The sequence below is a fragment of the Denticeps clupeoides genome, chromosome 5 (genome assembly GCF_900700375.1).
Source record: "Denticeps clupeoides chromosome 5, fDenClu1.1, whole genome shotgun sequence".
NCBI lineage: Eukaryota > Metazoa > Chordata > Actinopteri > Clupeiformes > Denticipitidae > Denticeps > Denticeps clupeoides.
In genome coordinates this window covers 25280867-25301263 of record NC_041711.1, presented here as the reverse complement: position 1 = coordinate 25301263, position 20397 = coordinate 25280867, and the positions used below count along the sequence as shown (strand labels likewise).

At 43.7% G+C, this 20397-nt stretch overlaps 1 protein-coding gene across 2 annotated transcripts; it reads right to left on the bottom strand.

Moving 5' to 3' along the window:
- Positions 1-11348: 11348 nt before the first annotated feature.
- dedd1 (death effector domain-containing 1) lies at positions 11349-20138 on the bottom strand. 2 transcript variants are annotated; one of them, XM_028981556.1, is made up of 6 exons: positions 19918-20138; positions 19278-19758; positions 19058-19189; positions 18647-18784; positions 12360-12741; positions 11349-12249 (listed from the first exon to the last, which is right to left on the bottom strand). In XM_028981556.1, the coding sequence occupies exons 2-6, from the start codon at positions 19738-19740 to the stop codon at positions 12243-12245; spliced, it is 1122 nt and encodes a 373-aa protein (XP_028837389.1). In that variant the 5' UTR covers positions 19741-19758; positions 19918-20138; the 3' UTR covers positions 11349-12242. The 2 variants fall into 2 exon arrangements, with proteins under 2 accessions (XP_028837389.1, XP_028837390.1); XM_028981557.1 differs by having other exon boundaries at positions 18647-18781; positions 19918-20129.
- Between the last annotated feature and the right edge of the window lie 259 nt (positions 20139-20397).

Below are 20397 nucleotides of genomic sequence, written 5' to 3'. Positions count from 1 at the left end.
ACACACACAAACACACACACTCTTTCTGACCATCTATTCCTGCTCCTCCTCCACTATCAGTGCCTGCTGTACTGAGTAAGCAGAAGATCCATCTAAAGCCCCTGTTCTTTCAGCATTCCTTGTCTCTTTTATTAGTTTTTATTAAATCTCCCACCCTCTCCCTCTCTCTGTCAGTGCTCCCAATAATCAATGCTGATATATTGCCAATATCCCTCAGAGTCCCCAGTGTCATCGCTCACTGCGCCTCCTTTATTGTAGGAGATTGGGCCAATAATAATGATATTTATTACAGATATTTATTATCCCACATCATGGCAGGAGTGAGCGTGTGCGGGTTTGAGACTTAAACATTCATTCCACTCTGTGTTTGACTCTCATGGGCCCTTTCAACTTTAGGACCCATTGACAGACAAATATTAGCCTGCTCTGGACAATGATGCCCACATTCGGTACGTCTTTCCGTTCCACTCTTCTTATCTTCTTTTAGCCTTTCACATCCCCGAAGGGACGAGGCCAGTGTGAGATAATGTAGGTATTAGCTGTGAATTTGCAGGATGTGGAGGGTTGGCGGCCCTGCATGCACAGGGCCTTTTATTGGCTTGTGGGACGTGTAGTTTAAATGCTTAAATGTGTGGCCCTGGAGGCAACGCCAATGCCACCAAATTTACGGTGAGCAAAAGAGGAACGCTGGAAAGGCTGAGAGACCAGTAAAGACTGTTACAGCTCAGTGGCGTGTCCAGGGCCTGGAACCTCATCACAAACACACACACACACACACACACACACAAGCACACCCCATTCCAGGTCCAAGGCCCCCAGACGCTAATCCACACTACCTCCCCTCATCGCTTCTCGTATTGATTTCCTTTCTTTGCTCCACTGTTACATGCGGCGCCACGTCATTGGGCAGTGGGGGCCATCGAGGCTGCAGCGGCTCCCCATCCGCAGAGGACCCAAAGGGGGGGACTACTGCATGTGGCCAGAGAGGACCGGACCGAAATTAAGAGGAGGAAAAACATTCTACCCATGCTGCAGTGTTGCAGCAGAGGGATGGCAGGACTGGGCTCACATGAATAAAAGATAAAAGAATATGGCTGGGTTTGACATGGAAATTAGGGGTTTAGTAGTTTAGCGCTCCGAGAGAGAAACTAAAGAAAGGGTGGAGGAAGAAGACCCAGGAGATGGCTGAGGGAAAAAAGGAAACAGTACAGTGTAGCGGCACACAGATGGGAATGAAGCTTTGGGTCAGCAAAAGAAAAAACTGGAAGCTATTGTTTTTTTTTTACATGGTCAGAAAAGCTTTTGCTGCTTTGTTGTGAACACAGTTATCACCAAATGAAAATAATGACCACGCTGTAAAATTAAAATATTTTTAGATGAACACTGTACTCTGTGTTACATAATAATTCGACAACAACTATAATAATATATAAAATTTACTCGGTCACTGAAAAAAGATACACACATCCTCCTGATGACTGGCCAAAAAAATCTAAAAAGAAAAAAAGCACAGTGATTAATTAATATTCACTTATTTCTTTTATTGATCATGAATGTATTTCAACATTTTATTATTATGTATTTCAACATTATTATTTTTTCATTGCGAATAAATCACTGAACCCTAAATCTATGTCTAAACTCATTATGACTATTATTTTGCTTAAGAAAGAATTATCTTAAAGCTGAGGCCTACTGTCATTTTTAATCATGTGTCTCCACTTTTCATTAGTGCTGTTTAATTTAATGTCTCACTGTATTGGAACTTAACCTGCTGAGAGGGACTTTGTCTGACCATTTTCAAGCTGGGATCAATAGAAAATTCAAAAATCAATGCACTTAACACCAGCAAATCAATAGCTCCTAATCGGGATGCCAATCCGGCAAGTCAAAACAATTAGGAGGGAGGAAAATGTTTAACGAGACCTCGCGCTTAGGTACAGACCAGAAGAGGGGGAAGAAGAGACAGAGGGAATGAGGTTAGGAAGTATCAGACAAAGCGGTATGAAATGCAATGATTTGCTAGAGAGAGAGAGAGAAATAGAGAGAGAGAGAGGATGATGGATTGTGCTGAAAAGACAAAGAGTTCGGGTTCAGAGCATAAAAAATATTAAACAGAGGAAAATATGACCAAACAAATATTTTTATAAAGAAACAAACAAGTCATGTATATTATAGATACAATATGAAGGCAGCTTGCATCATCTCCATCTGAACCCGAAGCCATTATACCATCTCCATTGTACTCTATGTTAATCTTCCATACTAATCCTACACATTTGATCCATTAGAAAAAATGTTTGAGTTGATGTGACAAGAGGAACTGAGGAAGACGCATCGATGTCGGCACATGCCTGTCAGACAAAACATCCAATGGGGACGTCCTGAACGGTGGACAAGGAGGGTGGGGGCCGGGTGGGCTAATTTGAGGTCAATCAATATGTCTGTGTTCTCTCTATCTTCTCCTTGCTCGTGAAGCTAAAATCAATGGAAAAGCCAATAGTTTTACGCTTGTGTGTGGATTAGTGAACATACAACTAATCAGGGAAAGTGACACTGTGGCTATTAACCTATTGATATGGGAAACACACACACACACACACACACATTCCATCAGTTTATAAATTTCTCTATTGAAAAAGTGTCTTAAACTTTAACCAAAATGTCTTCCTCTGCCCTTAACAAAAATGATGTACTTCTACAAAATATGAATTTTAAGTTACCTTGGTTCATTTGTGACTTTTATTTGTGTTGGCAAAACTCAATTCACACCCATATAAAAATTGCTGGAGAATTATGGAGACATGAAAAAAATAAGTTGAAGATTCAATTTCAATTTCTTATCCATTCAAAAGATCCAGAAGAAGAATGAAAGCACAAGGACACACACACAGACACACACACACACACACACACACACACAACACCCATTTGGTTCTGAAGGAGAGAATTTCACCCAGGAAGGGTGAGAACCAAATCCAGCGATGTCTCAATATCTGCAGTCATTTGCGCCGGCGCCCCGCTGCCACCTTCCTCTCCCCGAAATTGGACGTCAGGCCAGACCTCCAGCGTCCGGCCTGCATCACGCCGGGCAACGAGAGAGCCTCTAAAATGGCTCTCGCGCGGAACACACACTGTACTGTACCCTCATTAGGCCCGGGCGGATTCTCAGGCTGCTTCAAGTTTCCATTTTGCAGCAGGAGATCAAGGTTGACAACCCTACCGACGTTTTCTTCCTCCTTTATCCCCCCCAGCCCACCCCACCACCCTTCTTTTCTTTTTTTAGAAGGCTCTGACCCTCCAGTATTTCTGCTCATCACACAGTTATTACTCTGTGGTGTCATCACCCATGCCACTACTTTCATTACCACTCCGGCACGATGCACTTCGCTCCATACGGTCACGCTATGGATTCACTTGTGTTCATTTATTGTTTTTTTTCCAACTGATTAAATGAAAATAAAGTCTGGTGAAGTCTGTGACGGACAGATGTTGGTCTTGTCGGCTACCCGTCTACATGATTTAAAGAGCTCTGGTATAACTGTGCTAAAAAAGGTAGAAATCTGAGTAGAAAAGAAAAAAAAAAAAAAAAGAAGAAACGTGTACCTTATACTTTGGAGGGGCTCTATACAGGGATCATTTTTCTGAAATAACAACCTGACTGCCTTTCATCCCCACCGTTTGAAAGCCCCTTGTTTTCAGAATTGCTCCTGTCTTCCCTCCTCTCCCAGGCTGTCCTCTCCCTCTCTCCCTCTCTTATGTTTTATGATGTAGTTTTCATATGTTTGTTTGGTTCTGGGCTATTTTTCCCTTGTGCTTAAGTGAAAAGCTTCAAACATCGAATGCAGTGAGAATAAAAATGCAAGGTGTAAAACGGCTGCTTTTTAACAGGGCTGTACATAAGGTGACCTTTACAGATGCCTTAAACACGACTGGGTCGCTCACTCTAAGAAGCCGTTGTTGTTATATAAGCGAAATGTAGGAGCATAATGGAGTTTCCCCCCATAAGAAGCTGAGAAGAAATCCTGTTCTCCACACGTTTACTGGAGAACATAATAACTTGAAGGTCTTAGCATGAGATCTCTCTTCTCTACCGACTTCGTATCTGCTGACTTGGAGACACAGCATGAAAAAAAAAGAAAATGTTGGCCATGGCCAATATGATTGTGCATAAGGCTAATCTAAAGACCCCCTCTGAGCTGCCGAACGACTGATCAGGCCATTTCGGGGAGTCCGGGGGCTCGGTGGTGGCTGTTTATGAAGAGGCAGGACGAGATGCATTGGTTCCATATAAAAGTCCTAACCCTCTCTGACGGACGAGCCCATCTCGCCAGCCTGTCGGCGGAATCCCGATTTCTCGCTCCACACCAGAACGAGGGCGTTGCGGGACGATGGGGACGGCAGTAGACCGCAGCCACTTCACTGACCCGCTCGTTCACCAAACCGGGCCGCGGAGTGAAACAAGTGCCTGGCCCGTCTGCGGCATTTACATGAAATAAAGCAAAACCCCCTTCAGGCCCAGCAAGTGTGAACATGGCCCGCTCCGAACACATCTGGTGGAGAGCGGCTCCGTCCTCTACAGTCGGGGCCTTGATTCAATTTCACCGCCCCTTAGAGCAGGATGAAAAACTTCAGGCTCAAGGTTTTTGACAATTCGGCTCATTCCGTCCAGATCGGTCAAGGTGAGCTTCACTTTCTGCGGGAGAGAAAATTCATTTCCGGTAGAAACAAAGAGCGAAAAATGAATACACGCGCAGTAAATCACGCGTATAACACTGCCGATGATAAATCTGACGGGCCAGCACGACAGCACTATTAAAATGCTAATCTAGATTAAAGAAGACGGGAACAGGATTATTTGAAAGCGAGCGGCACAAGTGTGATGGACTGGGCAGGAGATGAGTCTGTGTGCGGACGGGAACAATAGACGTGGGCTGGTGAGCGAGAGAGATATTTGGGATTAGAGAGCATGTGCGGAGGGGGGAGAGGGAGGATTAGAGACCTGTGCCCGAGACGAAGACCCCGAAGAGGAGGCTTAAACGGCAAGAGGAGGGATGAAAAGATGTGTTTTTCCCTCCTCTTTTTACGTTCTGCCTTTTCTTTCCTCCCCCTGCGGGGGACTTCCTCCCCGCTCTTCCACGGTCGACTCCCCGCCAGCCATCAGCGAAGATGGGTGGCCGAACTAAGCAGGCCAGACAGCTGCTCTCCAGTACCACATGATGGCGACGCTGTGAACTGCAGCCCCACACTGACCCGCACCATACAGCCACTCCACAGCCCCGGCATCGGAGAGCACCAGCCGGCCGCTCCCAGCGCCGAGGTTGGAGGGGGTGCTAGGGTGGACCAGGGCGCCATCATGGCAGGAGTGCACGGTAGCCAGAGATGGGTGCCTCCCGACTCCACCGCTCAATCTGTGTGTTAAAGAGCGCAGGGGCTCGTGGGGCATGGAGGGCCGTGTCCAGTGCTGTGTGTGTGTGTGTGTGTGTGTGTGTGTGTGTGTGTGAGCGTGTCCGTGCACTTGTGCTGGGCCTACTTTTAATCAGGTTGCCGGTTGTGGTCACAGAAGCAGAAGTGAGGAGAGGAGGTCAAGAGCGGAGCTGCTTTCATTCAGTGAAAGGGAACGTTCCAGACCGAGCGAATGAGAAGAGCCCAGAATGACCCCGCCCGTAGGACAGCAGAAATGTGAGTTAGGAGCCGGGTTGGGCTGCAGACAAAAGAAACTTTTAATAAAAAGCTTTTTTCTTCCTTTTCTGTGGACACTGTTACCAACATTGCATTCCGGACTCCTCCCCCTCATTGCCTTTTGACCTTTCGTGTCCCTATATCGGATGGGGTCGTCTGTCTGCAACGACAATGACCTTTGACCTCTTTGCTTGATCACCTTCTGCCGCCACACATACACAGACCGGTCATTTTTAAGGGCATTTATCGCTTCCTCCGTGTGGCATTTCTGTCGGCAAGGGGATGATGAGGATGATGATGAAGAAGTCTCGATAAGGATCTTCAGGATTATGACTAACGTATATAATATTAGAGTAAGCTAATAAAACATAAAATAAAAACGTGAGCACAACGCTCACCGCCGCCCTTAACGAAAGCAAATAAATGGTTTCATACGAATGTACTGGCGCTAATATTTTTCATACTTGTGCTGGTAAACTTATTACCGACACCTCATCAACCAAACGAAACGAAACGAAACGAAATGAAATGGATGGATGTTTGACGCTTTTGTCCGTCTGTCCGGTTCCACTGGCGCGGAGGACAGCTGCCCTCCGACCGGGGGTCGCGCTGCGGCCGCGGAGCAGCCCAGATGGGCAGAATTCGAAAATGCGTCACGTCTGAAGAACACGAGAAACGAACGCCTCGGTGGGGTGTTCACGTCCCACGGGAATTAAAGTCAGTATTTACACGAATGTAATCAAATTAAAATGCTGACCATCAAAAATAAATAAATCAGAAATAATATAAAGTGCAGTGGATGTAGGATTAACCTTCCACGGCGTGGATTTAATGCAACAGTCACACAAGCGAAGCTATCAGCCTGCAAAATTACATCAAGCGCAAAGTTTGCGTTTAAAGATTGATTAAACATTGACAGAAATATTAAATAAAGCAGGGTAAGTTGTGCAGGAGGATTTCCGGCGAACTACAGACGACTTAAATGTGGGAAAAACTGAGGAAGAAGAGACGCGAATTTATGGAATAAAACTGGCTCATCAGCCAACATTGCAGAAGACGAAGAGACGTCTTTCACGGAATGGATGAAAAATGAACTCTCGTCCGACTTTAAAACTTGCACAAACCCAAAATCGAGGCTCCCTTAAATTATTTCACTACAATCCACAATACAGTAGAATGAACACACCATACATGTGTTATATATAGGTGTTTTTATACCATATATGTGTTGTATATAGGTGTTGTTATACCATATACGTGTTATATATATATGTTGTTCTACCATATAAGTGTTATATATAGGTGTTGGTATACCATATACGTGTTAAATATATAGATGTTGTTATACCATATATGTGTTATATATGTGAACTGGGTAGAATTGCTGTAGAATTCTATTGTGGATTGCAGTGATATAATATGTGTGTGTGTGTGTGTGTGTGTGTGAATCTATACATACATATATGCATATACACACACTCGCAATATAATACATACAAATACAAAAAAATACAAAACCGATATGAACATTCTATGATGATATTTTAGAGACGGATATGATCCACCATCACTGAGCGAATTAAAACGGGACAAGAAATTAATCTCACGCGCCAATCACAATACTGAGATTTCATTTTTAAAAAGATTTATTATTTATTTTAAGAAAATTCCATGCATGTCAAAGTCAATAGTTGTTTTGTGTAGGAAGTAGTATAAGTGGGCAAAGTAAAATATAAAATGGCCGAACTTTAAAAATATTTAAAATATGCTTAATTTGCATGCATGACATTCGTGCATAAATCTACCTTGATTTAAATAATTTAATTTAAATGATCCTAATCTAAATCTCAGTCCAACGAAAAACTGGTGTAAACACATTAGTTATTAATTATAGCACATTTGCATTTTGAATAATAATAGTAAGTCGTTTATTTATTAATGCAAACATCTAATTCATGTGGCCGTAAAAATTCTATTTTTCTTTTGAAAAGGACCAAAGCAAAAAGAATTACATTTAGTCCATTTAAATAATTTCCCTCTAATATTGCACTATTGGATCGGATAATGTTAACAAATAGGCAACTTTTAGGAAATTCTGCAAATTATTTAAAGATGTGCATTTGCGTTATGCAATATATTAATGCAAATTACGCGAGAAAAAAAAGTGAATATGCACGCGACATTCATCTAGACAAAATATTTCATGTACAGGTCTGGGTCATTTTTAAATCACAAATCACAAACCGCGTTATGTCGTCAGCAGGTTGACCGGCCAGAAAACACAGATTAGCAGTTTTGGGATCCAGTTCTTATTTGAGGACGTCATAATATTTTATTAACAATATTTCAAGCGTAATTGTCTTAATTCATCTTTCTTAATTCCCCTTGGTCGTTCACTTTCCTGCACATGCTATTTAATAGATGAAAGTAAAAGCCAGGAGCGGTTTTAAAATGTCCAACAGATCCTCTGTCAGGATGTTGAACTGCCGAATCACGCGTGGAACGTGGCGTTTAAATAAGGCAACGGGCTCTCCAAAAATAATCACACCACCATCAAAAAAGCACGTGCTGATTTATATTTTAAAATGTATAATGTATTTGGGGTACATTTAGAATGACAACAACAACATTTATTTCTTATATAGCCCAAAATCACATACAGTATGTCTCAATGGGCTATGACCTGCTATATAATTTTTATAAAGCTTGCGATTGTTTTCAAATTAAAACAGTGTTTTCTTTCTTTGTGGTTGAACAGAAACTGTGATTTTCAGTATATGAAAGATTTGGGAAATATTAAAATGTAAGGTAAAGTAAAATGTAAAATCCACGTGAGATATTGATATTCTGACTGATGGATCGCGGCGCACGTCAGTAAAAGGGAAGCGGTAGTCGGACGGTTTTTAATATTTTTTATTCTATATGAATAAATGAACACCTTCCTCGCGCGAGACATGCGTGGATGCGTCACGCCAGGACAGGAGGGGAAAACCGGCCGAAGGTCTGGATTCCAGTGGCCGGGTCAGGGGTGTCTCTCCCTCTTCTCCCGCGCTAAAGCGCCGACATCCGGTTCTTAATTGATTTTCTCGTAATTAACTCAGTCGGGCCATCGATTTCCCTTCGGCGGGACGCCCACGGAGCTTCCGCGCCCCCTCACGTTACCCACGGAACAAGTGTCGACCGTATCGACGTAAAAATATCCACGAGGACACGCCCATTCGGCGAATATCCCCGCGCGGAATCGAGCGACGTTCTAAACGTACACGTTTGCTGAACAAACGAGACAACGATCGTGATTTTTAAAAAAGGCCTTCCGTAGCGTGCGCGTGCACGTAACCTCAACGAACGGGTCGCGCGCACGCGCTCGACGTTCTGCAACGCAACAAAGGGGCTTGAAAGGGTCGCGAGTGGACAATAAGAGCGCCGGCCGAGGCCACCAGACAGGGTTCTTCTGACCCACGACGCACGAGAAGCACGCAGGGCCTTTACACGCCACCCAAATGTCACGTGCACGCATAACACAGAGTACCCCAATATTCAAATATTCCCGCGAAGCCCCCCCCCGCCCCCGGGACTGTAAAAATCGTTCGGAGCTCGGCGGGAACGGGGAGGGGCGGAGAGGAAACGGGGAGGGGGCAAGGGTCCGAGGACGGGAGCATATGCAAAGGAGCCGTGAAGTATGCAAGGCCGCTCCGGTTCTCTCTTGTTCTCTTTGTAGGGAGAGTAAAAAAAAATGTTACCGGCGCATCCATCGACGAGAGCCGCCATCTCCGCCACGCTCGCAGGCTGCCGGACACGGAAAAATCAAGATGGGGGAAGAGAAGGGGAGAAAGGAGAGGTGTGCGTGTGTGTGTGTGTGTGTGTGTGTGGGGGGGGGGGGGGGGGGGGCAGAGGTGTGTGTAGGGGGGTGGGGGGTTGGGGTAAGGTGCGGGGTTAGAAGGTGAAGGGGGTTTGGGGTGTCCAGAGGAGGGGCAGCGCCGTAACCTTTCATGCCCCCCCCCCCGTTCCTCATTGTCCCTTTCTCCATCTCGCACCCTAACTGTGTCTCGGTGGTTGCCATGACGACGTGCTGCTGATGGTGAGAAAGAAGGCGCGTTCACGTGAGGGATGGTAGGAAGGCTTCGGCCGACACGCTGGACCGCGGTTGCCAGAACCGGCGGTTTTTTTTACGCCGTGTTGTGATTTTATCGAAAACATGATGAGGTTTGACATAAACCAGACTGCCAATAATGGGATTTCTGTCCACTTCAAAAATATCAACACAATCAAAGTGAAGACTGATGAAATGAGAGTAGAAGTGAAATTTGAGGCACGTGGATGGTTGAGAGGACCGGTCTTTTATCAGAGAATGGGAACGGGAGTTGGAATGGGACATCTGGACGCATTAAACCGAAATCTGTTATCGGTGATCAACAAAATTTGAGCAATTTTCTGTCCTTTTTAGAACGGGTATACATTTAGTAAAGACCTGGCAACCACGGTGAACATAGAACAGGTACCCCGGTGCGCCCTCGAAATGTTATGAATTGAAATATCACTGAACATATATTTCTACACGTAAAACACTAATTTGTCGGAGAGACATGAAAATAATCATTAAAATACTTCATGTCGTATTAGCACTCAAAGTTTTTAACCTAACATCTGGAAAAATGAAAGAATATGTTCAGTCTGCAACCCACGGTTCAAATTCCCCTTTGGTCTGGTTCGGAGTGATCTTCTTCATCGTTTCACACGCCTTTATTAAAAAGCTTAGATGCATTCGGCAAATGCTGATATTCATTCAGAAACCTGTCATTCCCACATGGAGAACAGGGCAGGACGCCCAAGTCAGGAATACTACACCGATGTCGTCTGTGTTGGGGATGTTAAAATACACCAAAATGGTGCCACCTGCAGGCCAACAGTTACTGTCACAACGAACGTCTGAATCTTCAAGGATCACATTATTTTCACAGCATACATTTCTTGCATAATTAACTTCTGTTATCCACAATTCCAATTATTTGACTTATAAATATCTAATTACTCCCATAGTTTGAAAAAAAGCCTTAAGGCTAATACTTTTATTATATTTCACAGTCATTATTTGATTAATTAAAATCCACTCATAATTCATAACTTCACCGCAGTTTTTGAACGTGCTCTGTCCACCCTGGCGAAGCTTCGTGGATTTATTCAGCTTTATTCAGTCATGTTTTTGAAAATAATTGCAAATAACGTGTGCTGATCCGAGATGACAAGGAATAATTTTACACCACTGAGCACACAGTGAGGGCTGAAACAGTCTGAAAAATGGACATGAAAAGTACCAGTTCAACTCCCATTTCCATTGCTCAGGGACTCAACGTGGGGTTTGAACCTGTGACTTTGGGGTCTTCTGGTCCGTAGGTGAGTGTGTTACCCACAAGGCTTCTACCACCCTACCATATAGAGTGTGATGCATCATTGCAAATTCTGGTGCTTGAAAGAACAAAGACTAAAGTTACAGCAATCACGTAACGTCTCCTTGCTACCTGCGTGGATGTGAGAGCCCACCTGACACCAGCAGAGGGCAGCTGTGAGCTGAAAGCAAAGCTCTACTGGATACAACTCCAGTCCTGTAGCTGGTCTTTTGCAATGTACTTAATTTACTACAGTAAAAAAAAAAAAAAAAGGGACATAGGTAGTAGAGTGATGTTTTATTTGAAACAAATGTTTGAATTAGCATATTAAATTATACTACAGGACAAAGCAAATTTACTATGACTATGCCCATTAACAAAGTTCACTAAAGCTGAATTTACAAATGAATAATATCTCCTTTTCCCCCTTGACATTACGATCAGGTAACCCACGGGTCTCAGACTGCAATTTTTTTTATTTAATTGCAACAAAAGGCACAGAAACCACATTAACCAGCACCACCTATCTGAGTTCTACAAAGGGAACAGGTCAACAAAAAGATCTAATTGTGAATGAATGAATGAATGAATGAATGAAATCTTCTCCAAATCCTCATGGTCCACAAAGATGTTCAGGAGCTGGTCCAGATACATGAGAGTTGTAAGACACAATTTCCTCTGGACCCTTCACAAATGACAAGAAGGAACTTTATTCGGACTTGATTATCCCTGGTTGCTAGTTTCGGGCATTTTGGTACATCCTTCTCAGGAAACAGTCAGCCAGAAGTCTAGTGGAGTGCATCTGCATGACTTGTCCAGGCCCGTTCTCTCATTTCTTATGCAATAAAGACTGGACGTCCTCCAGTCACAGGGCAGGGAAATGAACGTGCATCGTCCTTTGTCTAATCGGTGAAGTGACTGCATCAGCTTGGCACAGGAACTGTTCTACAGAAACCTGAGTAGGTGATGTTTTAGCACAGCTCGGTCCCTTCTCTCCACAAACCACAAGTGTCCCAGAAGTTGTGAAACTATTTGCACACCATTCTTAAATATGGTTATTGCGAGTCACCTTAAATGGGAATAATACAATTATTATTAACAAAACAATATTAATAAATCAAAGGTTCCTTTTTTTATCCAGTATTCTTCAAATGCTTCTACTTGAGATGTCCATTTTCAATACCTACAGAAAAAACAAGACAGTTGATGATGTCAGAGCCACATGCTCACAATAAAAAGCATTTCAAAAGTAATCTCAGAATTGCGCCTCACACATTGCATCTACGGACCTACCCTCCTGTGCTGCAGTGAGCTGAGCTCTGGCTGTCAACTAGCAGCTTCCTCCCTCTCTCGTAGTCGTCCTGGTCCACGCTGACCAGCAGCCGGACCGCCTCCTGCCCCGCCGCCCTCTTCAGGGAGTCGGTGATGAAGACGCCCTTCAGGGCCTCCAGCAGGGCGCCGCTCAGGTAGTCGGCCCAGAAGGCGTCCAGGTTGGCCAGCTCGGAGAACTTGATGTCGCAGACAATGGAGCCCAGGTCGCGGGCGCGCAGCAGCTGGCTGGCCCGGTTCAGCAGCTCAAATTGTCGCTCCAAGGGCTGCTGCTTGTCGGAAGCGATGCTGTTACGTAGCACCGAATCGTGCTCCATGTACTCCGCCCGCACACGCAGCTGGACATCTGAGAGAAGGAATGGACCCAGGGTGAGGGAGCAGTGAATGAGGGGACGGTGCACAAAATGAGAGGAGATGAGGGAGAGAGAGTGATGGGCGAGGCAAGTCATAGACAGAAGAATCAGGTAAGTCAAAGGAAAACGAAGCGAAGGAGGGGTGGGATGGAAAAACAGAGACATTTTTTTTTGATATGTCCAGGAAGGAAGAGAGGTGAAGAGGGAAGGGTGTCAACCAGGGATAGGGAGGAAGAGGGGGAAAAAAGAAGAGAGAAATTGGCTTAATTTGAGATGGCAGGAACACAATCAGTGCTAACAGAACAAGATAAAGTCAACATTTTCTGCTCAGGCACAAAGCTGTGGTTTACATCAGATCACATTCCGAATGAAAAGAAAACCTCGATATTAATAGATTAGCAATCACCATTTTTCTATCCAGGAAATAAAAGTTTATGCTGATGGCCCTCTACTGTTTGGAGAAACTGGCTTGCATGGCCGAGGTCAGTTCAGTATAAACAGTTTGGTGCCACATCGTATGGCTCAGTACAGTCTTTCCTTTAAGGACCAGCTTTTGTGTCTTTATAAATAACTGTTTCTATTATGTTTTGGAGGTGAATGAGCCATTACATTAGATCAGCACGGTCAAGGTCTTTTGACGCAGCAGTTCCACAAAAAAGTTCCATTCTACCTCATCCAGACCTGTCTGCAGAAATCATATGTTGGATCACTAAAGCTGGACAAACAAAACATGGTCTTAGTGGTCATTTGCCCTAAAGAAAGACAGCTATTCTGAATTCTGAGATTGTATAGGGGCTTGACTGTAATGGAGAACTTTGGACGCAAGCAAGAACAATTTGGGAACCATACTGCAGATACCAGCTTTTAGTACGGCCTTCCTCCCACACACAGGTCTGACGTCAAAGCACGTTTGGTTGGGGGATGTTGCCATGTAGATTTACAGGACTGCAAAAGACGTGGATTTTATTTTTCAGTCCATACAGAACAATCAGTGCAGAGGTTCTGAGTTTTCTTCCCAATAGGAACAGAAACTGAGGTCATGCAACAGCATCACAGAGCACAGTGAGAGCAGGATACCATTGGAGCATACATACTGGGCAACAGGTTCGATGTCACTTCCTGTCATGTGTTTATCTCAGAGGTCGGGGTCAAGGCGGAACTGGACCCATCGATCTTCAGCTGAAACATAAATCCACCCCTACCACAGACCCCCCAACCCTTTTGGAACAAAAATGATCCCTGCTCAGTCCCAACCCACGGTCCAGAATACTTGCCAGGTTTGAGGACCACAGGTGAGAGTGAAAAACAGAGGAGAAAAGAGAGAATATCATCATGTGGGAGAGCGTGAAAGACAGAACTTGAATCCTACAACGCTAACGATAAGAGCTGAGCCACTTCACTCAGTCCACTGATGTCTATAGTGTGCAGATTTCAATCTCATCTCTTTAACCAACTAGTCTACTGAGGTTCTAGGATGTAGAGTAAAAAGCCAATAGACACCACAGGGACTGGGTAGAGTGGCAGATGGCACAGAGCAAGTAGAACACATTTTCAAGTACTCTCGAATAAAACCTTGTCACTGTGGGCAACGTTATATAGGTAAGTCCTGGACTTGGGGGTGAATATAAACCCTGCCCACATGAAATCAGTTAGCTGAATTAAGACTTCTATTAATTCCTCCAAACGAAAATGTCATTTTAACCTCATGAGATTACAGGTATGGTAGGTTTCACTGAGGCTTCAAAATCTACTGACCTACTCTGATTCCTGGGAACATTGCTGTAAACATTTTTAACCCTAAGCATTACATTCTTTAATGTATTCAAATGTTTTTATTAAGTTTTTTTTTTTTTAAACCAACTTTTCACCATTTAAAACTCACTCTTAGTTAGGACACAACAAACTGAAAACAACGAGGTGGTTGATAATTTTTTTTTTCTTTCAAACAAAATCACAATTGACAGTTACATTCAGGTGGCAGAAAGACTTCTAAACAGAGAAAACCACTAAATATGGCAGAGAGCATTCATTAACTGCCCGAAATTGGGGGAAAAAAAACAATATGTTCTTCAGGTTTAATGATAAAGATTCTTAGGCTTAGACAATTTGAGTTTTGAATTTGCAGTTAAAAATAAATATGGTTATTGTTGCAGCTGTTACTTTACAAACATTGCAAATGTTCTTGAAGAATTTGAGCTAAACTGTGCAATGATTATTCAAAAGCAACACAACCTGTTCATTTACAGCGTTTGCAGAAGCTTGTGTTAATGTACTGTGTGCCAGGAGCACTGCCACCACAGATCATTTTTGGCGCACTTCCGTTGAGTTGCACATTTCATCAGACACATTGCATCTTCTGACAGAACACGGGCACATCACATCTGTTTTCAAAATGCTCCCACTGACATTAGAAGCGAGCTTGTTTGTTTTTCCACTTCTCTTGAGCCCAGGTTAAGACAGTGTACCGTTTAAGAGGAGTCACATGGTGCGGAAGAGCTTCAACTCTTTATCGATCCATTTTTCTGCTGAACAACAGACCAAGAGGGAGAATGAGAGAATGAGCACTTGGAGAGGAGGAAAATCAGCTTGTGGAACATACAGCTTTGTGTCTCTTTCTCATTTTTAAATGTTCATTCTCTCCCTCTTTTTGTGAAAGGATGACCAACTTGTTACTGTCCCTGACAAACAAGCCGGTCTTTTTTTTTTTTTTTTTTTTTCAAACTGTGAACATAGAGAAAAGGAGAGAAAGAGGAAAAAGAGAGAAGAGCACAATTTGGTTGAACTTTTTTTTTTCCATGGTCTGACTTTGGTTAAGCACAAAACAGGCAATGTTACTTCATATACTGTACACTGTGCCTCTGTCATAATTAGAAGGCAGGTAATCCAATGTAAAAGTGGTCTAGGGCTGCCATTCCATATAGTAGCGAGTAATTTAGACCAAGGGTTACAAAGGTCCAAAACCGAAAAGTCCTAATCTTTGCATAGAAGAGAATGACATTAAGATATTTTTGCTCAATTAAAAACAAGTAATAATCTTAAAATATTAGTTTAACTCTTAGGTGGGTAGAAAACCAAGATCAAACTGTGGTGACAGATTGTAGAAAAACACTTTCTGGAACACTGGTGTTTCCCAATATAATTCGCAGATTAGTCACCATTAGGCTAAACCCAGCAAATAGTATCTTTACAGTATCTTTAAATTTGAATGTAGCATGGAATGGAGGTCTGGCTTGATGTACTATAGGATCAAGAAATGGAAAACACCTGCTGTAAAGCACCTAGGAACCGCTCCTCACTACTGTATAGAAATGACAGTCCTGACAAGAATGTGCTGAGGCAGAGAATCATTAGAGAACACTGTCAAATATTTATTTATGCTCACATAAGAGAACTCAGGATGCTGTCAATGGAGAGCCATATAAATTAAATGCCATACTTGATTATGAATGCCTACATTCATGTCATTTTTCAGTATAGCATAATTTAACGAGAGCACTGGATAAATTGAATCATAGAATAAACTAACAAACAGGGGACTGTAGGCTAAACTCTCATTTATGAGCACAGTTGGGCCATTTCCTCAGAACTGATCACAAAGGTTCCAGAGATGCTTAGTTGACCGATATCAAGTCACTCATTACAAAATGATTGGATGGAGGGAACTTAACCCATTTGATCATAATTTTGTTCTTGCTTTAAATGGACAAAAATATATCATTTTTGTTTATGTGTAACTTTAGAAGAATAATGTGATTCTCCTTTGTAGAACATTAACATTGTGAACATCATGGCCTTCCAAAGAGTTCTGAGGAACATATACCAAAGACTCGGAGTCCATTCTATCAAGCATGGAGAGTTTTCTATTCATCTTAAAAGACATTAGGACCCTTTCCCACATTGTAGATAAGTAAATTACTTAGATGGGTCAGGTTTCAGAAGGACAGTTAAAACAGGACACAGGCATTTGAACACATTGCATGAGCTGCCCTCTGAGCACTGAAAGGGCAGCTGATTTTCTTTACCTTTAGCATGGCTGTGGCCTGACGTGAGACTGCACATGAGTGAGCGAGCACACACGCACCCACACACTATCAAAGTGCGTGTGACTGGTCAGAGAGGCGCTTTTTTCGTTCTTTTTTTGGAGAGGACTCTCTCTCTATCCAACACTGCTGAGTTTCCTACACAATCTTGAGCAAACCTGCTGGGATTAAATTCGGAGTCAAGAGAGCATGTTCATGGTTCAAAACGTCAGACAGAACACTGCAGGACACACTGCTTAATAAAGGGACATGTTCAGAAGAGTGGAGTAAGGCTTGGGTGTGGCATAATGAATTAGGTGAGCTTGGGCAGAAGCACAACACATTCTGGCATGGCTGAGTCAGTTTCTTGAGTCGTGGCAGAGTCAGTAGCAGAACTGGTATCTGATTGGCCATAGCATTGACCAGTCCAGTATTTCTGAATATGGAAACTGGACATGGATACTGTCTGTTTCTTGCCAGAAAATGTTCTATGATGCTGGAAATGGGCTTTAGGTCTGAACAGGAACAAGAATGCTTTAATTATTACAATTTTTGCTTTGCTCAGTGAGATTGCAGATCACTGGACATGAGTCTTCACAGTTTTCTTTGAGATAGTGTCAAGTTACTAAACAAAAAATCTCCCGTTCCTTTTTGGCTGTTCAGTGTTCAAAAGTATTAAAAATAACAATTTAAGTAATCAACATTTAGATTACAAGACATTGCTAATTCAAATGCATAACCACATTCAATTAGCACAGATTAATAAACATACTGACAAAGGGACAGAGAGGTGGTGCGAGAGTAATCCCTATAACAATGGTGGGAGGAAAAATGGAAAAGAGGAGGGCAGAGAAACATTGAACTGGAACTCATAGGGAGAAAGTAAAGAGGAAGTGCACATACACTACCTTGCGGGCAATCACCATTGTTCTTTGTTTTTTTTGTGTTTTTATTTATGAAAAATTGTAGAAGTTGCCAGGAACCCTGACGTATGTTGTTAGTGTTTTAACACAGAGTGGTGTTAATTGCCATTGTTATTGTCTCCAAATATGTGAATGTTCATATTTCAAACAGAATCTAAATTCACAGTTGTGAATCAGATATTTGAGGTTATTTACATTTTGCACTGCCAAATAGGTTTCAAAAGCTTTCTACAAATAATCTCAATGTCAAGATGTGAGAGATCAGTGTTGTGCCCTTACGCGGTAACACCTTTGATTTTCTGAACAAGACCTGTGTGTGTGTTTTAGGAAGCATAACCCTTCACACTGATGCAACTTTGAGTCAATTCTACAGAATTCTGGAGATTATGGCAGATTCTAATAACATACTAAATCAGTTGCTGAATTGATTCTCATGTTGAGCACGTATTTCGTATTTCTTTGGAAAGAGCAAAGTTCAGGAAATTGCCATGATCTGTTAGCCACCAGATTTTTTGATGTGAAAAACTTTCATGACAAAAAACATGCATTGATGACCAGAAATAAGACAGTGGATGTTTGGCAGGACTTGCGCAAAATGTATGGAAATATAATTGTGAGAGAGGTGACAGAAGTTGAAATGGAGATAAGGAGAACACACACTGGCCCTCACTAGTCGGGCCAAGGTAAGCAAGGAAGCTCATATTTCAATTGGATTTCCTTCCACATGCCATATCAGGCATGTGATTAGAAGGAATATGAAATGGAGCTACTGGGAACAGCATAAATTCAGAGGGGGTGGGGTAAAATGTGGGTAAAACAAAAAAACTAAAAAAAAACCCAAACAGACAAGCTATATGGATCAGCTGTAATGTACAATGACTAGGGTTAGGGATGAGGTGGACTGGGGGAAAGGAAGTGGTGGAGAAAGTAGAACTGGACAGGAGGGGGGCTCTTACCACAGGTCACTTTGTTCTGAGCAGGTTGTGGTGCTGGCGGCAGAGGCGTGATCACCGCCTTCTTCCTGTTACGGGGACGAGCCTTGCCCCTCCTCCGCCGTGTCGAGCCAGCTGCTGACCCAGGCTGGTCAACATCTGCTGGCGAAACACAGACCAACCTTCTGAAAACCCGAGAGGACTCTAGAGCTAAAGGAGCATGTTCAGGAAGTAGGTACACGTAATCAACTTTCGTTCTAATGGTAGGGAATTGTACACACTCGCCTATGAACCAAAAGACTCAGGTTCAAACCCCACTTACTACCATTGTGTCCCTGAGCAAGACACTGAACCCTGAGTGTCTCCAGGGGGACTGTCCCTGTAACTACTGATTGTAAGTCGCTCTGGTAAACGCTGTAAATGTAAATGTCTCACCTGAGCTCGGGTTCTGAGATGTGCAGTCAGACGACGGAACCGTCTCTTGTTTGGTCCCTCTCTCCTCAGCAGCCCTGACATTTCCGCGGCCCCCCATGCCCGACAGGTCATCGTAGGAACGCTGAGGGGAAACTGCGGAACGAGGCGTGCCAACAGACGCACATGGAGTTAGTGATGTGCGGATGGAGCAGGGGATGCGCTCCACCCTCCTGGTGCTCACCTGTCCTCCTCTTTTTGTGGGAGACGAAGGGAAGGAGGTCGTGGCGCGTAAGAACCCGTAAAAGCTGTAAAAGCGGCCGCAGGTTGCTGTCGCCCAGGTAGCCGCGCCGCTCCAGCGCCAGCAGCAGCTCGACGCCGCTTTTGGGTCGGTGTCGAGCCGCGACGGGACACGGCGAGCCGCGCGGTTGCGACCGCCGCCAGGCCCGAACGAGCAGCGGGCTCGGGGGCTCAGCGGCCTCCGGCGGACCACCGTAGTCCGCCGACGCCTCGGTCCACCCGTCGGGGTCCAACGGGTGCCTCCCCGAGTAGGTCTCGTCCAGGAGAAACGACAAGACCTCGACGTCTGTCGCGGTCAGCTGAGACCCGACGACCGCGAAGAGCTCGTGAAGGGACAGCATCTCGTAGTAGGTCAAACACTCGGTCTCTTCCCAGTAAAAATCCCCCGAACGACTGTATTTAGCCATTGCAAACCGAGCACCAACCTACAAAAAGAGCAGCACGTCAACAAGCATAAAATCCAGAAAACGGGACACAATTGTTTTCATGAAATGCGCAAGTATCTGTAAAAAAATGTTGCAACTCGGAAGGACGGAATTTGGCAATATGGCTGCCAAAATCCAGCACAATTCTCAGATGTTTACCTCGTATACTTGACCGGTTAGCCGTTCCAAACTGAGCCTTCAGCACCCGCAATGGTAACGAGGATAACAGAGGGGACTGGATATTTTATTGTAAATATTTTTTGCAGCTTCAAAACAATCGACTGTCCACTAATGTTTGTCCGCTGACTCTGCTCGACGTCGCCTGAAAACACGCCCGGAGAACGGACACACGTGGTTGCCAGATCCTCGAAAACATGAGACAATCCTGTCTGAAAAACAAGCCAGATTCTTTATCCAAAATTAATGTTCAAACAATCAAAGTCTCATTTAACTCACACAATGTTCCTTAAAATGATGTCGACTGGAATTGCTTGTGGATAGCAAACTAAATAGTCGCTTAAAATAAACGCACTTGGCAACAAAGTTAATATAAACAGCACGTCACGTGGATGTATTATGTAATGTCACGTTTCATTCGATGTATAAAAGCATACTGCGGCAGTTCAGGTGAATATATTG